We start from the raw sequence: 20,567 nt of genomic DNA on the forward strand, positions 1-20,567 counted from the left end.
TCGATCATCGACAGGTACGCGAGCACGATTCGTTAATCAAATAAACGGCACGGCTACCTGCCTACAACCGCATCTCAGCAACGGCTGTCGAAACGTATTTACGCGCGCGTTTTGCAGAATTTTGTGATTTTTGCGTGGATGAATGCGCGGGTGGATGTTGACGTTGAGAACGACAGAGATAGAAAGAGGGGCAGAAAAAGAGGAAAAAGAGAAATGAAGGAACAAATGCGCGATACTTTTTTATGGTATCCAAACCGAAATACTGGTCTCGCGCTGTTTGCTTCCTTCTATCTCTTCCTGTGTCCTTCTCTTTCTCTCGGTCCGTCTCTCTAATTTATCCCGTCTCCCCTGAAACGACAAAAGTTTTTGACCGAGCTACTGTTTTTTGCGGGTGACTTTTTGGAGTTGCAAAAAAAGAGAGAAAAAAAGAAAGAAAAGAGAAACAATTTTTCCTCAAAAGACACTCCACCCCACCGACATGTATCCCCGATCTTATATACCGTGAGTTTTTTGGCTACAACGTAACATTACGAGAGGAATCGCGAGTTTTTCTCACGACTGTCCACTTCTATAGAGCAACGTAGTGATACGACGAAAACCCCCTCGTTTGATACATCCTAGAAACTATCCACCTTATTCTTTCTTATGGTTTCTCCTTCCTAGCTTTCTTTTCGTAGGCATTTTATCATAGGTCTTCCCTTTTGATGTCTCGTGTCGGGGGTTGGAAAAACGGGATGGAAAGGGGCGAACGAAAAGCGAGATGAATGCGAGATCGCGACATACTAAAATTACTGTGCCACCAGCAGCTGCAATTTTGGACAGATTTCGAGAAACGTGACATGGTGAGACATTTGGTTTCCGGTGTCTCGCCCCCGACACGAGACAGGTGAACATGAGCCTTTAGTTATTTCATATTTGGAGTAGTGATTGCGCATGCCAAAAAAAAAGATATTCTCACGTCTCCCGCCTCTCTGCGACCAACTGCAACCGAGGGCCAAGCGATCATTTTGTTTTTGTCTATTAACGATCGATTGGAATATTATGAATCTTGTTGCCACCGACATTCGTTAGCAGTTGCGAGATTAAGTAAACGGTACGACTGTCATCGAGCGCATGATATCGGAGCGAAAGGATTGAATCGAACGAATGTGCGCGTGCCTGTTTCGAGAAGGGAAGGATAAAGAGATCCCTGTCTCTGTGCAATTTTTTTTGTCGTAAAATCAAGAATAGCCATTACATAGAGAGGGCCAATTTTAACGTTGATGATAATCAGTAGTGTGCTATCCATTGATATGCCTTAAAGATTAATTAAATTACACTGTAATTCTACTCAATGTACGTGCGAAGTTGACACGAATTTTTACGAGTTTTTTTCCACTTTTTTGGCGACTTTTGGGGCGCAGCTGAAAAAAGTGAGTATCCCTTAGCTCGTCTCAAGTTGTGCCATGACATTTTTCTATACCGTCTACTCTTGTTTTACGTTTTTGTCCCATTTTTGCATACATATTATATATATTATATATATACACTCTTCTTTTTTTTGTCTGTCGAGAAAGTTTAATCTCGGAGTGTTGTCCTACAAGTTATTTTGTCTTTTTTCTTTTTTGCTGAAGCAAGTGTATTACAACGTTAATCTTAAGAGACATATTATTACATACATTTAATGCTACAACTGCGCGCGCTCGCCAACCTTGTTTTTTGCGCTACATAGCGAATTTGTAAGTGTGATCTTGATCTTACTTGACTGTGTGTATACGTGCGAGAGCCTAGAGCAGAGCGAGCACGCGATCCACCAATCGCTTCTCATCAAATCCGCGCTACGACGATTCAGTTTCTGCGTCGGAATTTTCTGTATGTACTTTCGTTGCGGCGCAAGTTTCGTTTTTTGCGATACCCTCCTATCGTAGAGCTGCTGCTGCTACTGTTTCATATCGCAATACGGAAGTAGGTATTAGGCAGTGCTGGTTATTATCTGGATTTTATTTTTCTCCACCACGTTATGTTTCCATTTCTCTCGCAACGTGCCACTTAGCCATTTAGCGACCACGGATACTGGACGGTCCATGAAAGCCAAATCAAGTTGCCTCTCGCCCCTTTTGGATGTCTCCGCTTTCGGGATCTCGACGTTGCAAGTTGCGACTTTGACGACGTTGCGAAAACGCCGCGACATAGAAATCGCGACTCTCTAACTTCAACGAATGCCGGCTCGTGGCTGTAAATAAACGTTGTAAATAGGCGACGTGCATATTTACCGCCACCGCCGCTCGCACTCGGGCCGGAGAGCGAGATCATGCGACAACTCTCGTCGCCGCTGCAACTTTCGTCCCCTGACGAGCACCCTCCTCGTTGCGCGCCGTCTCCGCGCGTGCGGAAACTCGCGTGCAACTAACTATCTCTACTTGGTTCCTCAAGTCATGGACTCTCCAATATTACCGCAGGTGTTATCGTTACTAACGTTACCGCATACTTTACCGTACATCCGGTGACGTGTCTACGCGCGCTTGTATACGCGAAGACGAACCGAATGCGCGGCCGAGAAGAAAGAGAAAACAAAAAAAAAGAAAAAAAATCGAAAAAACGAAAGAGAGAAAAAAAGCATTATTGGTATTCAAATGGAGGATCGTAATCGTAACAAGGGCGTAGAGCATGGGGTACGACGTGCCTCGTAACATTGTTTGTACGTCGTTTTGTCCGTGTGTGATTGGCGGCATGTAAAATTACCTTCTCCTCTATTTCTTTTCTTTTCGACTTTTCATCTTCCTTTCATTCACGATTCTTGATTTACTTATGATTTCTATTCGCAATTCGTCGCAACCGCTGGTACTTTTGTTTCTTCTCCGGTTGTACCTCACTGCTCCCTTTTGTTATCGCTCTCTTATCATCTACTTTTCATTTTCCTTTGTTCCTTTTTTTGTGAGTGGTTCTCGTTTACGGCGACGAATTGGACGGATGGACGGCCGTGAAGTATCGAATCGAAGAAACGTTCCCGCGTTGTAAAAAGATGGATTCTACTTCTCGCTTTTCCTTGGAATACTAGTTTCTCCTTGCGACAATAGTACTACTGGGCTATACTGACATTTTACGCTTATCGCTTCTCACATTGTTCTTGCTTCTGGAATGTAAATAATGACTTAATGATTTTACAGCAGACAGGACAGACTGTGCAAACGACTTACTGTACTGTTTCATTTTCTCCTTTCTTTTAATCATTTTCTGTTCAGTTTCAGTACAGAGAAATCTGATTTATTTCAGGTTTTATAATCCCGTTATTTATCATGTCTCCCTTCATCCGCGTACGTCTGTGGGTATATGTGGGCGTGTGTCTGTGAGTGTGACGCCCGACGAGCGTAAAGTGCGCAAATTAATTATGGATTGCGTTACAGTGCCGGGGGATCCTCAGGACGTCATAGTCAACGCGATCAACTCCACGGCGATACACGTCAAGTGGAAGCCACCGAAAGCGAAAGATCAGAATGGCGTTATACGAGGATATCACATACACGTGCAGGAAGTGAGGGAGGAGGTCAGTTTGCGGTTGCTGCACGATCAATACAGCGTAACATTTCGAAGAAGTTTCAAAGCTCATTCACAAGACTTTGGCGCAATAACGAATATCTTGAATAAGATGTTGTTAAATATTGCATTACAATCGCAGATATTTTTTCTTTTAGGGGAAAGATCTGCTAAACGAACCGATTCGTCGAGACGTGCACGAGGACGGCGTGCTGGAGGTGAACATCACCGGATTGCAACCGGATACCAAGTACTCGGTGCAAGTGGCGGCGTTGACCAGAAAAGGAGACGGCGACCGTTCGCCACCGGTTCACATTACAACGCCGGGCGGTGTGCCGAATCGGCCGCAAGTCAACGTGAAGTAAGAATCGTCTGTTCGCGATTGTGAAATATCATGCTTTCATTTCAAAGAAATCTTATCGCAATTGATCTCAATTTCTACGTTCTACGTTTTGCTTCGGCAGACTTCTGACCAGAGCTCCCGACGTCCTCGAACTCGAATGGGTCCGACCTAGTCAGACGTACGGCAATCTACTTGGATACCGTATTCGGTACGGTATAAAGAATCAAACGCTCAAAGAGGAATTTATCGAGGACACGCGTCAAACTACGTACAAAATTACGGATCTCGGTGAGAAAAATTAATATGCACTATCTAGTAGTAATTTTAGTTTACATTAATTTTATTTATTTATTTAATTTATTAATATTGATATTCTATAAATTGAAAGAATAATATAGTAATATGTTAAATATTCTTATAAAATGTATGTATATTGTGTATTCTCGTTCCTTGCTACTTATAATACGTATGACAATCACAATTACTTTATATTGAATATTTCTGGAATTAATTCTAATCAATGTTACTTAACAAAGATTTTTTTCTTTTTTAATGATAATTCTGTAGAGGAGCGAGGTGTTGATTACGAGTTCAGAGTAGCTGGCAAGAACAATGTCGGTTTTGGCCAAGAAACTGTACGATACTGGTTCAGTCCAGAAGGCGAGCCGACAGGGCCACCGACGAACCTGTCCTACTTCTTCCAAACTCCCGACACCGTGTGCGTAACCTGGGATATGCCGCTTCGACAGCACAGAAATGGACAAATAATTGGCTACGATGTGCAGTTTAACAAGAAGAACGATCACTCGACCACCATAGACAGGAACACGACCAAGACGAGAGCGGTATTCACCAATTTAGAAGAGAACACGGAGTACGTCTTTCACGTGCGTGCACATACGTCGAAAGGCAGTGGTCCCTACTCTGAGAAAATTACGATAATGACGGAGAAGGACATCGGTCGTGCCCCGATGTCCGTGAAAGCCGTGGCCACGTCAGACTCCAGCGTGGAGGTGTGGTGGGAACCCGTGCCTAACAGAGGAAAGATCGTCGGTTATCAGATTTTCTACACGACGACCGCCGTGGAAGATCTGGACGAATGGAGGCAGAAGAGCGTCGGCCTGACGGAATCGGCAGACTTGATTAATCTAGAGAAGTTCACTCAATACGCCATAACGGTAGCGGCGCGCTACAAGACTGGCCTGGGGAGACTCAGCGAGAAAGTTACGGTGAAGGTAAAGCCGGAGGATGTGCCATTAAATCTTCGAGCGCCAGACTCGTCAACGCACTCAATGGGCCTCTCCTGGACCCCGCCAATAAGACTGACCCCAATGAAGTACAAAGTCTCGTTCGACGCTGTCAAGGAATTCGTGGACTCCCAGGGTATAACGCAAATGCAGATCGTGCCGCGACGGCAGATCCTGCTGGACCCGCAAGTGACGAGCACGACAATAAACGAGCTGCAACCGTTTACGACTTATAATGTCAACGTGAGCGCTGTGCCGCGGGACGGTCAGTACAAACCGCCGGCGAAGATCACGGTCACCACGCAGATGGCCGCGCCCAAGCCAATGGTAAAACCAGACTTCTACGGCGTAGTTAACGGCGAGGAAATCCAAGTCATTCTGCCGCAAGCATCCGAGGAATACGGACCGATCTCGCATTATTACTTGATCGTTGTGCCTGAAGATAAAAGCACGGCCGACAGACAGCCTGATGAATTGACTGAAGATATGATCACTGGAAAAGGAGTTAAGCAAGAGAGAGACAATGCTCCCTACATCGCAGCTAAGTTTCCACACAGGGACATCCCGTACACGTTCCACTTGGGCAGCGGAGACATTTACGAGGGATACGAAAATCGGAAGCTCGCGAAAAATAAACGCTACAGAATATTTGTACGAGCGGTAGTTGATACTCCACGCAAGGTAAGATGCAAAAAAGGGAGCGATTTTTAATGATTTTTTAAAAAATATACACATCGAATCGCAATAACTTATTTAAAAATATTTCTTTTTCAGCATTTGTACACGTCATCACCATTTTCCGAATACTTGTCCCTGGACATGCGGGAGGTACCTCCCGGCGAGCCACCACGTCGACCAAATCCCAACACGCCGCCGGATGGAAATCCGGAAGTTTCCGTGAAAACCAACGGTCAAGAACCAGGCATGGTATGGGTGGTTGGTCCCATAATAGCGGCAATGATGGTCAGCGTTTTCCTTGTACTTTTATTCGTCATTAAAAAGTGAGTTACGTTCCTTAATGAAAAAAAAAAAACTAATTTGAAATTTACATTTTAAAAGTAAATGTTGTACACGTAACAAATTTCAGACGAAGACAACCGTGTAAAGCACCAGATCAAGCGGCTGTTACGCGACCGCTTATGGCGGCAGACATAAGTTCCAACCACGCACCATCGGACCCAGTGGAAATGCGACGGCTAAACTTCCAAACTCCCGGCATGATCTCTCATCCGCCGATTCCTATCAGCGAACTGGGCAATCACATCGAGCGCCTAAAAGCGAACGACAATCTCAAGTTCAGTCAGGAGTACGAGTCAATAGAGCCCGGACAACAATTCACGTGGGACCACTCGAATATGGAGGTCAACGCGTCGAAGAATCGTTACGCCAACGTGATCGCGTATGACCACTCGCGAGTCATTCTCCAGACCGTCGACGGAATGCCAGGCTCGGATTACATCAATGCCAATTACTGCGACGGTTATAGGAAGCAGAATGCATACGTCGCCACACAGGGGCCTTTGCAAGAGACGTTCGGGGATTTCTGGCGTATGTGCTGGGAACTACGAACCAGCACGATCGTAATGATGACGAAATTGGAGGAACGAACGAGAATAAAGTGCGATCAGTACTGGCCTACCAGGGGCTCCGAAACTTACGGACAGATGACCGTGACCATCAGCGATGTTCAAGAGCTGGCGACCTATTGCATCCGCACGTTCTACGTTTGCCGAGCGGGTTATTCGGAGCGACGAGAGATCAAGCAGCTGCAATTTACAGCCTGGCCCGATCACGGTGTACCGGAACACCCCGCACCGTTCTTGCAGTTCTTGCGCAGAGTGCGGTCTCTCAATGTACCTGACAGTGGACCGTTGGTCGTACACTGTAGCGCGGGTGTCGGAAGAACTGGTTGCTTCATCGTGATAGATTCGATGCTCGAAAGAATCAAGCACGAGAAGATGATCGACATTTACGGCCACGTCACTTGCCTGCGCGCGCAGAGAAACTACATGGTCCAGACGGAGGATCAGTACATCTTCATTCACGACGCCCTACTCGAAGCAGTTATTTGCGGCAACACGGAAGTACCGGCGAGAAATCTACATTCCCACATTGAGAAGCTCATGCAGCCGGAAATCGATAACATAACTGGAATGGAACTGGAATTCAAGAAGCTCTCCAATATCAAAGCCGACTCGACTAGATTCATATCCGCGAATCTACCCTGCAACAAGCACAAGAATCGGCTGGTTCACATTCTGCCTTACGAGTGTACCAGAGTGTGCCTGCAGCCGCAGCGTAACATCGAGGGATCCGATTACATAAACGCGAGCCTGATAGATGGATACCGTTACCGAGGAGCTTACATAGCGACGCAAGGTCCTCTATGTGATACGACGGACGATTTCTGGCGCATGTTATGGGAACACAACTCCACGATCGTCGTCATGCTGACGAAATTGAAGGAGATGGGGAGAGAAAAGTGTCACCAGTACTGGCCATCCGACCGATCGATCCGTTACCAATGCTTCGTTGTCGACCCGATTGCGGAGTACAACATGCCGCAGTACATTTTGCGGGAGTTCAAGGTGACGGACGCGCGGGATGGCGCCAGTCGTACAGTCAGGCAGTTCCAGTTCATAGACTGGCCGGAACAGGGTGTACCCAAGTCCGGCGACGGTTTCATCGACTTCATCGGCCAGGTGCACAAAACGAAGGAACAATTCGGCCAAGATGGACCGATCACCGTGCACTGTAGCGCCGGTGTAGGAAGAACTGGTGTCTTCATAGCACTTAGTATCGTACTAGAGCGAATGCAGTACGAGGGTGTGGTCGACATATTCCAGACCGTAAGAATATTGCGTACGCAACGTCCAGCCATGGTTCAAACCGAGGTTCGTAGACCTTTTATTATCTCCATGCTCCACAGAATACAATGTAATAATGTACATATAATAATAATAACAATAATATCTTCTCACTATGTTCTTGCAGGATCAATATCAGTTCTGTTATCGAGCTAGTTTCGAGTATTTAGGCTCTTTCGATCATTATGCCAACTGACAAGCCGACTCTCGCGAGCAGAGAGATCTGTCAAGGGACAAACGTGATCGACAGAGAGGCGAGAGAGATGTCGAGAGGGCAAAAGTACGACGTGTCTAGTACAATGAATGAAGTCATGCGACATACTCGTACCTTCCATGGACAAATACAGTAGCAATGCGATTACTAGTGTCGTCGGCGGTTTACGTAGAGATGAAATGTTTAGTCAATGGTGTTGCAGTAAGTGCGAATGCGCCGGAAATTTTCACTCTTGACGGCACAGCGAATGCCCGAGTCGTGCTGAGAAAACATTCGGCTTAGGCTAATCTCTTTTTAGAAATTAGATTCGAAAGTTCCCTCGCGATAACGCGAGTCAAAACTGCCGCTTAGAGATACGTGCGATACACGGTGGTTGTACGGTTCATCATGTCGTACGTAAGTATTTCTTTTCTTTACATTGGGGCTTTGCGTCAAAACGGAGCAAAGCGGACCCCTTTCACTTCGAGATTTTCTCTCATGTCAAGGAATCAATTAAGTACGACGAGGTAGAAATAAAAAATTACAACAGCTGACAACACCTTCAGGATTCACGTCTGCGAATTAGTGAATTGGAACATATCCCATTGTCGAATCATTCATGCAAAAAGCATTGTTTAAGGTCTAGATAATCTAATTTTAAGATAGACTGAAAATATTACGACCATATCTCCTCTCCCACTCGAAACAGTGCATTACGTGTTTTTTCGTGCATGATACCTCTCACAAACTGAGACAGTGAAGGTCAAACCTTACCTGTTTATTGAAGATAAGAGTGCTTCCTTCAGTAGCGATTGCATAGAGGAACGAAAGGGTACTGATATCGATGTCCATGCCTGTGAGAGAAACAGCAGTATCAGTATACACGATTGACTGCCTGTGTATGAGACGTACATCGTGAAAGCAAAATTTACAATTTAACATGTGTGATACGTTCCGCAAGTACTTATTGAAATTGCAAGAGAAACGAATCGAAAAAATCGATTAAGCGACGTTCTTTAGGTGTGTAAAAGAAAGAGAGAGAGAGAGAGAGAGAGAGATGAAAATTTCCGCTCACACAAGAAACAAGAAAATTGCCATACTGCCAAATTGACAATTATTAATGCTGTACTCATTATGAACGGTAGGGATCTTCTCATTACCTATTATAATGTTAGATAGATCATAAGAAATTGATTAAGATTAGATTAAGCGACGCCATTAGGGAAATGAAGATGAAAATGAGCCGAATGAAAGAAGGATGAAAGGAAACGGTGCCTATATTCAATGAAAGGTGCGCAAGTGAATTTGTGCACTTTTCTATGAAAGAAGAAAACTAATTTAAATAGAAGCACTGTATGTTGAATTCGTGTACTGTTCTTCCGAGCCCTCGATGCCCATGTGTACAAAGTTTCAATGTAGCTTCTCTGTCCCGAATACTTTTAATTGCCGTTATAGTGAAAGAGTATACCATGCATTCAATTCTTTACATCATTTACATTCCTTAACGTATACTTGGTCGCACACAACTGTGCGGATTTTATGCCAAGATCACGTTTATGCACTGAACATTTGCTAAAAATGTTTCGGGTTATATCATCGGCACTTGCAGCATACGACTTTCTTTTTTCGAATGGCAGAGTAATGATAAAAATGCACTATAAATAATATCGTTATACAATATTATCTATTATGATGAAAGTACTTAATTTCTCGATTCTATAAAATCTCTAGTGATTCTAAAATTTTAACGGCTACATTAATAAATGTAAAAAACAAATATCTTTATTTCCGCAATTACTTGTGATTTAATAAAAGTAAATATATTGTTTTGATTTCATAAAATCTACAATGAATATATTTAACTTTAAATGAATATATTTAACTTTAAATTTACATTTATCAAGGTAGAGTCAGTGATTCTACGGAATCATCGATGATTTTATCAGAATGCTAATTAGCCTCTTTCATCATAATTTTAAAGATAATGTTTATTTCTACTTCAGATAGTTTCCAAAAAGTAGAGACTTGATATACAATAATTACCACATTCATACCTTTCATACTTTTCTCACTTACACACTTACACATTCATAATTTTATAGCGATAGCACCTTTGGACACGTATTACAATTTACTGTTCCAACTTTTGTAGTTTTACCAAGACAATAACCGTTCTACATTTTCTACATTTCAAAATCCGCACTGTTCGATGTAGCGTAACATCTTCTAGCTAACACGTTTTAGAAACTACCGATTTAAAATGATATATACATACTATGTACATACAGTACATACAAAATAGCAAACATGACGTCATCAAATAATATTAGAATAATCCCTTATCAACTTTCGTAATAGATTATTCCTGGTTTTTGTCATTTTCTTGACGGTTCCATTACATTTATAATAAAAGATGTTTAGCATGTTGGAACTATATAAATAATATCATATTATAATAATTCCAGTTCTGTGATTTTGTACGATTCTGTCTTCGAATATAATCCTCTTTCTGTTAATTAAAAAGTGGTTCGAGGGTCAGGAACTGTGACTAAATGTACATAAATGCACCGTCTGTCATTAGCAACATTATATATAAATATATACATATATATATATAAAATAAATAATATATATACATAGATCTATTATATATATAAATATAAATATCACACAAATAAAAGAGATGCGAGTGTGCATATAAAAACATGGAGGACATATTTAAGGACATATGGATACTTTTCAAATGATTGTGTTAAAGTTTTAATCGAAGAAAACGCGTGTTGTACTCATTGTTTTGTACGTACTCATGATATTTACTCTCTCAACATCTTTTATTCACCATTTTATACATTTTTTGATATTTTTTTAGTAATGTATTTTTAATATTTATCGTATCATGTGAATAAATATATTGCGACAAAATGTTTTTCAAGCAAACTATTTTATAGACTGAATGCACGATTTGGAAAAGGAAATTGCTTGTTTTATAAGAGCAAAAGTATATGTTTTTTTTCTGTTAAACTGAGGGCCATTTCATATTGCATTTAATATTCTACATTTTTTTGTGTTTAAAAAAGTACTTAATTTATTTCCTATTAAAATGTACGTATAATTATATAAGTAATTGCATCAAATTTTTCACTGCCCGTTAAACTGTTCATAACTATGGCATTTTTCGCTAATTTTAGTGTAATATGATAATAATTATACTAGTACTCGTAATTATAATAATGATAATACTAGTTGTATAAATATGATTCGACAAATTTACATCTTAAATTTCACAGTTAAATTTAACTAATATTTTGAATTTGCATTAATAACATATTACACATAAGTTATCACCTTAAATATTTCTATGTTGGCAGTAGATCCCTTATATGTTATGAGTAGTGATATTTGGCCTTCAGTATAATTATTAGTAGTTATTTACTTCAACGTGCAGCGTTTTACTTCGAATTAATGGGAAAAAAGTGTATATTTATACAATATTTTTCATATAATAATTTTTTCTCTAACATTGTTTTATTTATAGGTATATCATTTTAGCAAAGTTTGTGTTTAAGATGTAATGTCTCTATTTAAACCAGTTTTCATCCAAATTAAGTCATTTATATCTCCGAATAATGGAAAAGATTTTGCCATATCTTTTATTTTTCTGAGAATATATGCATAATTTCAAAGACTGCAAGTGGTACTTGAAAACTCATCGAAACTGATTCACATTTTTCAAAATATTGCTATAAATAAGATGTTATACACGGTGTACGACTGGATCACGTTTATTAGCTCTCTCTTACATTACAATATATGACTGAAAAAGCGCTAAATACGAAACTCAAAAACAATATGTTAAAAATTTAGGATAAGAATGAAGGATTTTAATGATTATATGTTGTACATTGAGAAGCTTCACCTGTAAATAATATTATCTGATTTTCATCGAAATATTTTTATCTCACATTTTTCACAGAATACATTATATAATTATTCATTCGTATAGTTTGCAACATAAAATAAAAAATTTATCTTTAATTATTAATTTTGGCGCAATAGTTCTTGCTATTAAAACTTTTTTTAATAAATCAGCTCTTAAACTTTAAAAGTCAGAACGCCCTGTATACAGTACGGTTTTTATTATAACATTCCTGAAAACAGAGAGAAATTAAAGACTTTTGCTAAAAATAACGTTCAAATCATGTTATAGATATTCATCTGTAATAAATCATTAAACGTTCACTTCATTAAATATTCTTCTGATAGCAATATAAAGAATTAAGTTTCTAAATAGCACTAAACTTGGCAAAATTTTCGTCAAAAGCTTATCAATTTTTAGACCTCAATGTAATTATCAACATATCTATGTCCTTTGCCAACTTTCTTAATGGCTTCATGTTTAAAGTTCCAGGCTAAAATGCGTTATGGGAAACGAAATTAAATTATTGTATAAATATACTACTAGTTATAAGTTGGTATCGTTAATCTATACTCACTAAAATTTACCACTACAAGAAAGTCCACGATATTCGTACATTTATATTATAACATAATTGTAATATTACTAAGTTTTTTGTATCATTCCAAAATTTTCGTGTATGTTGTACTTTAGTAGCGTAACTCTTATGTGTTAGTACATATAATTTTTTATGATCTAAAATGTATAGCAATATGTGGTTTGTTGTATTCTTCTTCTTAAAATGTACACAACTCGCGTCTTCGGAGCAATTTTGATAATATAATAAAATACAATCGGCTGCTTCAGCTCCGTGCAATATAGCGAGTTTGTTATTGTGTATAAGATCGCCTCAAATTCATCTGTGGATGAATCAGTAAAGTGGCTGCGGTCTCGCGGATCCGAAGAAGAATATGAATTTAAAAGCAAAGAATAAGTCAAATACTAAATATCGTTGAAAGAATGGGAAATTATTTTGTGATACTTTCTTGCCAGAAAGAATACAACAGGCTGAGGTAAACATGATAAAGGCAATGTTACTAATTAACAACTATACAAAATAAATATTGTGTAATAGGAAGAGTCTGTTGACGAGGAAAAAATACCGTGTACATTATGTATTGCCTTGTGGCATCAATAAACTAGTACTAACGTACAAATTGTTCAACTTTTTCCCTATTATTAACAGATATTGACTGATGACAAATAATTACGCAATGCACGCGAGACTAACTGTGTATACTTATGTGAAGCAACTAATTAAATGCAAGCATGATATAACGGATAATGGATAATAGGGATAAATAAGTATAGTAAAATAATAATAATATACACACAATGAAGTTTGATAACGATTTATTATAGAATACTTAGAAGATATTACCTAACATTATTATGTACAAACGTTTGCAAATATTTATTAAATTATTCAGTATATCAATATGAATTTCAAATGGCAATGACAAATTTACAAATCTATATTACATTAGTTGCTTGATTAGAATTATTTGTTGGAGGTTTTCTGCTCATCATTGAAGCAACCTATAGCAAAAGAAGAACATATAAATAGAAAATATAGTTACTCAATCACAAGATATACAAGAGAATCATTCGTTTTCACAAATTTGTATAAAAATTACATTTTGGAAAACTTGTTTTCTGATGAAATCGCTGGTGGTTGTTGAGATATTTTGATCGTTTCCCATTTTGCATTTAACATAGCCGTACAGATTTGCGCTATTCAAAACGATAGCGATGGAAACCAGTAGCAGCCATTTAAATTTGAAAGTGAACAGCGCAGCAATGAATAATATTGACCAAAAAAGTGGACACAAGATCAGGGCCAGCCAAAAGATTCGCGCTTCCGCTGCGTTAATGCGGTTCTGTTGTGCACCCTGAAACACAGGGCACATAGCAGACGTTGGACTTACATGTATGAGAGTTATGTCCATAAATAATTTAGCTTATTTAATCGAAAGATTTGATAAATTTGCTAATTATTTCATAATCAGCAGCTGCAACAGAACTTTATTGAGTAATAATCTGGTTTTTGTAATTTGAGTAATACATATGAATACGCTAGGTTGTAGAAAGTGTCAACGGTAATATGTGATAACTGATAAACCTTGGACTACTGAGTTCGATTAAATCAGCATTCGCTGAGACGTGACACATGAAAAAATATACTTGGTAATCGAAAGCTATGAATAATGTGGAAATATTTGATTGCCATCGTGCCATTATATTAAATAATATGGATCTAATATAAATGGAGATACATGAAAATACATCACAATGCATGGAATCAAGCGAACCTTTTTAGATTCAAAAATCCAATGACTCTTGCCGTCATCATCGACGTAATTCCACCATCTAAGGCCGACCATTAATCTTCCCGTAATATTCTTAACTGTCCAAAAGTCCATCGACAAGAGTAGTACCACTGTCACAAAGCTCGCTATAAAACTATTCGAAAACAAACCGCATAGCATGTAAACCGTTATAGCCGCTATCCTGAAGGCCAGATGAAACAGTGTGACATACGGATGTCTAGAATCACGAAAAATGTTATCTTATAAAGATGCGACACACTTGCGTCGAGAGGCATGTCCTCCTTATACGTACTTAAGTTTATTGGCATTTTGGACGGCCTCTTCTTCCTCACCGAAAGCGATCGTGTCGTCGTCCATCAGTAGAGGTACCTGTAAAGAGCATTGCAAAACAGTCGGAAAAGGACCGAGCCTGCATTTATGGTCTTCACTTCAAAATCATGCGCATATTTGCACTTTTACATGACGTGTACAAGAAACTTGGAACGCGAGGCGTTCTTCGAATCAAAGACACAGAAGAGCCACAAAATTAAATCCCGAGAACAGCTTTTGCGCATTCTCGCTCGCACGAGGAACCGGAGCATTATTTATCGTGCACAAACCGTTCCTTCGTTAGTATACGTACGGAAATGCGTAAGCGCGTAAGAATCTTCCGCTGCCAACTAGAGCTATTATTCTCGACCTCCCCCGTAACAAAACGACTTATATTTCGCTTTACGGGACAATCAAATACTTCGGGAAGAAACGCTACGACTAAAAAAAAAATGTGGCGTCAGTTTGCAGCCGATAGCAAGATCGACGTATGTGCACTTACCGTTGCGGACGCCATGTTTGCACGTTGACAGTTCGTCTGCTGGGGCCGGGCCGACGTCAGCGCCGCCGCGCGGCGTTGACTCGTCGCGCGCGAGACGCGTGTCGTTTTCCCGAAAATATCGCGCAAGGTCCGCGTTACGGTGCTCTACGGCACGCCGGACACCGCCGATCAAGGCAAGTGCCTTGGCATCGATGCCAACAACCGGCGCGAACAGTGCCTTGAGACGCGGCGCCGCACGAACGAAAGTTGCGAACGAAGTTGGCCACGTTCGCGCCGAGCGCGCTCGGCCTCCTCATTGGCCATTGACCCGCGCCGGCTGGCGGCGATTGGTCGGGAGCGGAAACGGAGCGATGCCTCGCTGGCGCGACGTCACGAGTGTCGCGCGATCAACCCCGGTTATCGGCGCGAGGGAGAAATCGAAGGTGCGCGCGCGCAACCGTGTCCGTCCGTCCGGCCGCAATTACGCACGGATACACCCACGCGAATATTCCTATCGTCGCGACGCAGATGCACGTGCGCGCGAGAGAGCGCGTTACGTATCGGCGCGTATCGCGACTCGCGCGCCTGCGATATTCGGAAGTCGCGGGAGCATCGACGGGCGCGGCGGGCCAGCAGTGCGCGCGCGATGCGGTCGCGGTGTGGTGGTGACGCGCTCGTTGCACTCGACCGATCGACTGCGGGATAGTGGTGGTAGTAATAGTAGTAGTAGTGACTCGATGTTCGTGCGTGGACGGTTGAGATAAGCAGCGCGGGGGACTGAGTGCGCGCGGATCCCGTTTCGCCTTCGGTTTTCTCGGTCTCGTTCTCGCGTTTGACCGTTCGCCTCGCCCGCGTCCGCCAACGCGCGGTCTGCCGCGTTAGACTCGCGTCGCCGTCCTCCACAGGCCACACTCGTCCTGCCGATGTAACGGACGCACACACGCTCGCACGATGCTCAAAGACCACTCACCGATCGCCCAGGCGCTCCTCGGCACCCTGTTCACGTGGGCGCTTACCGCGGCCGGCGCTGCGCTGGTTGTCGTCATTCGAGGGAAACAAGTGAGTACCAATTGTTACTCGCGCGCGCGGCGAAACCCTTTTTCGAAAGTCTGATACGCACACGCGATCGCGTGCGGCGAATGGTCCGGCTGTCGACGTCCGCCAGATCCAAGCCAGATCCCCGTTCGTCGGAGCGAACTTAACCTCATCCTCGCGCGGACGCGTCGTTAGTGTCGTTACCGCGACGCTCGCTCTTCGACACGTGGATTAGTCACTGTTCACTGCAAATCGCACGTCTTGTTTCTTTTAAGCGCACTTCTTGTGGCAGAGTACGTGCACGTATTACCCAGGCAGCACATGTAGCCTAATATATGTTTCTTAGACGTATCTAATGTCTAAGAAACATAAAGTACCATTTAAGAAACGGTTTAAATAGAAACCGTTTCTAGACCTCAATTTTAAAAACGTATTTTTCACGTTTCCACAGAAACGAAAAATGTGTTTTATTAAATTGATTTGAAATTATATAATTAATATAGAAAAAATAGTCATTTCTACTTACTTTGCGAGTATTCATTATTTTTACATCATACGTTTCAATGTACTCGATTATGGAACAAGAGACAAAAATCAACACAAGTGTGTGTGATTCCCACCTCTGATTCACCAAGCGACCGATAGATGGCCAGGCCAGACGTGGCGTTCTCGCAAGTAACATTTGTGTTATCACCTTATAAATAACCATCCGGAAAACCGATCCAATACTCTTTTCTTCTTCTTTTCTTTTGAAACTTTTGAGATCACTATTACTTGAAGTGATATTTCAAAAGAGTAAGATTCCACTACACGAAATTTAGAGAGTGATTCATAAAATATAAAAATGTAGTTTTTTACAAAAATGTGACTTAACTCTGTCTATCTTTGAGGCACTGATATATAGAATTGATAAATATTTTTCTGATGGTTTCTGAAACGTTTTTTTGCCGAAAAAGAAACGTTTTTTCGTTGGATATTTTTCTCCTAAATAAACGTTTCAATAAAATGGTTATAAAACGTTACAGCAAAACGTTTATGAAACGGTTTTGAAACCAATGTGTGCTGCCTGGGTATTCTTTGCACTTTTTGTTTTTCCCTGTTATAAAGAATGTAAGATATAAAAGGAAATGTAAAAGCAAAGGGGTACATGTAGAGCGAAAAAAATAACAAGAGATTTCTTCCCTTGCATCAAGAATTGAAATTTTTATTATTTACTAGGTGTAGAAAGTGCTGATGAAACAATGTTCCTTCAGTTGGTTTAAATTTTGATATCAAATAAATATGGAGGAAAACACATTATATAATCAAATTTTAATTAAAATATACTCCTGTTATCGTCCCGTCAGGAATATAACATCTTTTAATCAGTGATAATTTATACTTAATGCATTTACTCACAAAATTCGGAAGACGAATAGCAGAATGTGATGCAGCCGAGTGCGCGAAATATGAAATTTCCCTTGTCAGCAAATCACTACCTATGTTCACCATTACATGCCGAGTGAGAAAATTCGCGATGAACGTAAAAAACGCTGACCATTTACGAAAGTCGGGTTCTTTTGGCCCGGGACAGAGTCGCATTTGAATTTAGAGCTGATTTGACGAAATCGCTCGATCTCTGTACCACGCGGTGATTGGCGAGCGCGCATAATCCGCCGCTTCCTCTGCAATTTAATTTGCGCGCGTATGACGAGGCAATACCACGCACATATCGTTCGCTTTTGCGTTGTTGAACGTACGAGACAAATAATCTGCACTGTCGTGTGCGCATAAAATATTAAATTAATTATGTGGCGAAGAAAATTGTGGGGTTGCGTTTTACGTTATACGTTAAACATGTTATTGACTGTAATTTCTCATGTTTGTATTAGTTGTGTGCGAATATGAATATGACGCTTATTGCACACTGAAATTACATATGCTAGATATCGCTGGATAAATCTCTGAGGCACGATGCACGTGTTTTGAATGTAAAAGGATTAAGCAGATTTCATAGATGTAAGATACTCGCACATGCGACGTACTTTTTCAATTAAAATTTCATTCGAATAATACATGTGTCGAAATGTAATTTGAGATTTACACAACTTCTTGATAAGACAAATTTAAAAGTTTTTATTTCATAAGAATGATTAAGGGAATTTGTGAAAGACAAGATAATTGCGTCGTCATTGGCTTTTATTTATTTGTAGAATCAGTATTGTGTGTGTTTTAGAATATCTTTTCCTCCTTCTTTGATCTGGATATGATAGCGAGATAGCAAAATCTTTTTTTTTGGTATTATCAATGGATGATATCGATATCTAATTTTCACGGAAATAGCAACTGACATTGAATATCTTTTTTGTCGTAAAGCTTGCTTAACTTTATCTGCTGCATAATAGGTTCTGCTTTAACGTCAACAGAATTTATTAGGATTTGTTGAACAGTATATGATAAGAGCGTGTTAGTAAATTACACTTGCAAACGATAAAGAATGAAATTTGCTAAACTAGGAAAATAATACAAAATATTATATTATAGAAAAAATTAATTTTAATATACATGCATTAGATAATTCTTGCAATTTGTAAAAGATTTAATTGTTCAATATAGGATTACATCATAATGTGTAACATAATTATACTATAATTATGTAATAACAAGAATAAACTATTAATTTCTCATACTTATGTGTAACGTAATTACATAATTTTTACGAAATACATTGAATAGATTATGGTGTATGGTGCATGAATAAGTAACATATAGGAATATGATGCATATTAATTAATTAATTAAAGCGATTCGAGCGAATTAAAATTTAGAGGAAATTAAACTACTTTGGATATTTCTTTGCCAATATTTGGTGAAGCATTGGTGAACATTAGATTTGCTTTAGGGGTTGTTTAATTCATATCGTGAATTTTTTTGATATGAAAGATAGGAGTCGACGCTCCTGTTGATCATATTTCTGTATGCTGATACAAGATTAAGCACACGCTACCAATTATTGACATACCTTTTTGATATTTTCTTATAAGTTTAAGGTATGTGTGTTTCAAGTAAACATGCCTGTGCCACTCCCCGTCTCGGCGAAAGCTAAATCAGAGTTGTAAATCACCTTGAATTCGTTAGAATCAAGAAAACGAAATTTAAACGTATAACTCAGAGAGAAAACCAACTGTGTTTGTTATAACACAGCTCGTCGACTAATGAATTGTTTTCGAAATATTTCTTAATACCGCTTTCTAATTTCAAGAAAGACATTCCTCAAATTTCTGAAGCGCTGATGACGAAAAAAAATAAAATTTCTAGAAATTAAATAAAGGAAAAATGGTCGATTACGGTCTGAAAATATGCAATAAGAAAATCCACTCTTAAAAAAGCTTAAATCAAATCGAAATCATTGTTGCCTCTTTTCCGCGACGTTGATTGGTTATCTCGATTCGCGTTGTGTTCAGTTTAGATTACCATTGCGCGGCTGTCTTCGCGTGGAGGTTAACAATTTGGTAGAGTGTGATAATTGTGCATATAATAAATAATAGATATAAGATATTATTATTCGAAAACATTATTAATATTGAAAAATAAAATAGCGAAAAAGTTCTAGCCCGTAGAAATTTTTTCTTTTCCAAGAAGTTCTGAGTTGTTGAAATCATTATTTTTTATATTGCCTAGAGTTCTCTGCTATTAAAAATACCGTAAACTCGGAAATGAAAAAGTTCTAGCCCTTAGAAATTTTTTCTTTTCCGAGGAGTTCTGAGCTGTTGAAATCATTATTTTTTATATTGCCTAGAGTTCTCTGCTATTAAAAATACCGTAAACTCGGAAATGAAAAAGTTCTAGCCCTTAGAAATTTTTTCTTTTCCGAGGAGTTCTGAGCTGTTGAAATCATTATTTTTTATATTGCCTAGAGTTCTCTGCTATTGAAAATACCGTAACCTCGGAAATGAAAAAGTTCTAGCTCTTAGAAATTTTTCCTTTTCCGAGGAGTTCTGAGCTGTTGAAATCATTATTTTTTATATTGCCTAGAGTTCTCTGCTATTGAAAATACCGTAAACTCAGAAATTAAAAAGTTCTAGCCCTTAGAAATTTTTTTCTTTTCCGAGGAGTTCTGAGCTGTTGAAATCATTATTTTTTATATTGCCTAGAGTTCTCTGCTATTGAAAATACCGTAAACTCGGAAATGAAAAAGTTCTAGCCCTTAGAAATTTTTTCTTTTCCGAGGAGTTCTGAGCTATTAATATCATTATTTTTTATATTGCCTAGAGTTCTCTGCTATTGAAAATACGGTAAACTCGGAAATGAAAAA

At 39.7% G+C, this 20,567-nt stretch overlaps 3 protein-coding genes across 10 annotated transcripts in view; 2 read left to right on the top strand and 1 right to left on the bottom strand.

Moving 5' to 3' along the window:
- Nucleotides 1–13,271, top strand: part of LOC105285222 (tyrosine-protein phosphatase Lar) — a 28,385-nt gene extending 15,114 nt beyond the window's left edge. For all 5 annotated transcript variants that reach the window (XM_026969915.1, XM_026969916.1, XM_026969917.1 and 2 more), the window contains 7 exons: nt 3,384–3,523; nt 3,672–3,874; nt 3,978–4,144; nt 4,424–5,784; nt 5,878–6,104; nt 6,191–7,997; nt 8,098–13,271. In XM_026969915.1, the coding sequence (XP_026825716.1) occupies nt 3,384–3,523; nt 3,672–3,874; nt 3,978–4,144; nt 4,424–5,784; nt 5,878–6,104; nt 6,191–7,997; nt 8,098–8,166 (3,974 nt within the window). In that variant the 3' untranslated portion in view covers nt 8,167–13,271. The remainder of the gene's footprint in view (nt 1–3,383; nt 3,524–3,671; nt 3,875–3,977; nt 4,145–4,423; nt 5,785–5,877; nt 6,105–6,190; nt 7,998–8,097) is intronic.
- Nucleotides 13,272–13,454: 183 nt separating this feature from the next.
- On the bottom strand, nt 13,455–15,375 carry LOC105285224 (uncharacterized Golgi apparatus membrane protein-like protein CG5021). Of its 3 annotated transcripts, none has more exons than XM_011349313.3 (5): nt 15,260–15,375; nt 14,741–14,817; nt 14,431–14,665; nt 13,756–13,998; nt 13,455–13,657 (listed from the first exon to the last, which is right to left on the bottom strand). In XM_011349313.3, the coding sequence occupies exons 1-5, from the start codon at nt 15,272–15,274 to the stop codon at nt 13,592–13,594; spliced, it is 636 nt and encodes a 211-aa protein (XP_011347615.1). In that variant the 5' UTR covers nt 15,275–15,375; the 3' UTR covers nt 13,455–13,591. The 3 variants fall into 3 exon arrangements, with proteins under 3 accessions (XP_011347615.1, XP_011347614.1, XP_011347616.1); XM_011349312.3 differs by having other exon boundaries at nt 13,756–14,010; XM_011349314.3 differs by lacking the exon at nt 15,260–15,375 and adding an exon at nt 15,071–15,231 and having other exon boundaries at nt 13,756–14,010.
- Nucleotides 15,376–15,434: 59 nt separating this feature from the next.
- LOC105285223 (zinc transporter ZIP11) overlaps nt 15,435–20,567 on the top strand; it is a 34,604-nt gene continuing 29,471 nt past the window's right edge. The window contains exon 1 of one of the 2 annotated variants that reach the window (XM_011349309.3): nt 15,435–16,297. In XM_011349309.3, the coding sequence (XP_011347611.1) occupies nt 16,190–16,297 (108 nt within the window). In that variant the 5' untranslated portion in view covers nt 15,435–16,189. The remainder of the gene's footprint in view (nt 16,298–20,567) is intronic. The other variant, XM_011349310.3, reaches the window with a different exon arrangement.

The sequence above is a fragment of the Ooceraea biroi genome, chromosome 5, assembly GCF_003672135.1.
Source record: "Ooceraea biroi isolate clonal line C1 chromosome 5, Obir_v5.4, whole genome shotgun sequence".
Lineage (NCBI taxonomy): Eukaryota > Metazoa > Arthropoda > Insecta > Hymenoptera > Formicidae > Ooceraea > Ooceraea biroi.

Coding starts and splice junctions, on each gene's coding strand:
- LOC105285224 (XM_011349312.3), bottom strand. Junction 14,666..14,740: donor CAAAATGCCAATAAACTTAA/GTACGTATAAGG, acceptor TCGTGATTCTAG/ACATCCGTATGTCACACTGT. Junction 14,011..14,430: donor GGATTTTTGAATCTAAAAAG/GTTCGCTTGATT, acceptor CCTGTGTTTCAG/GGTGCACAACAGAACCGCAT.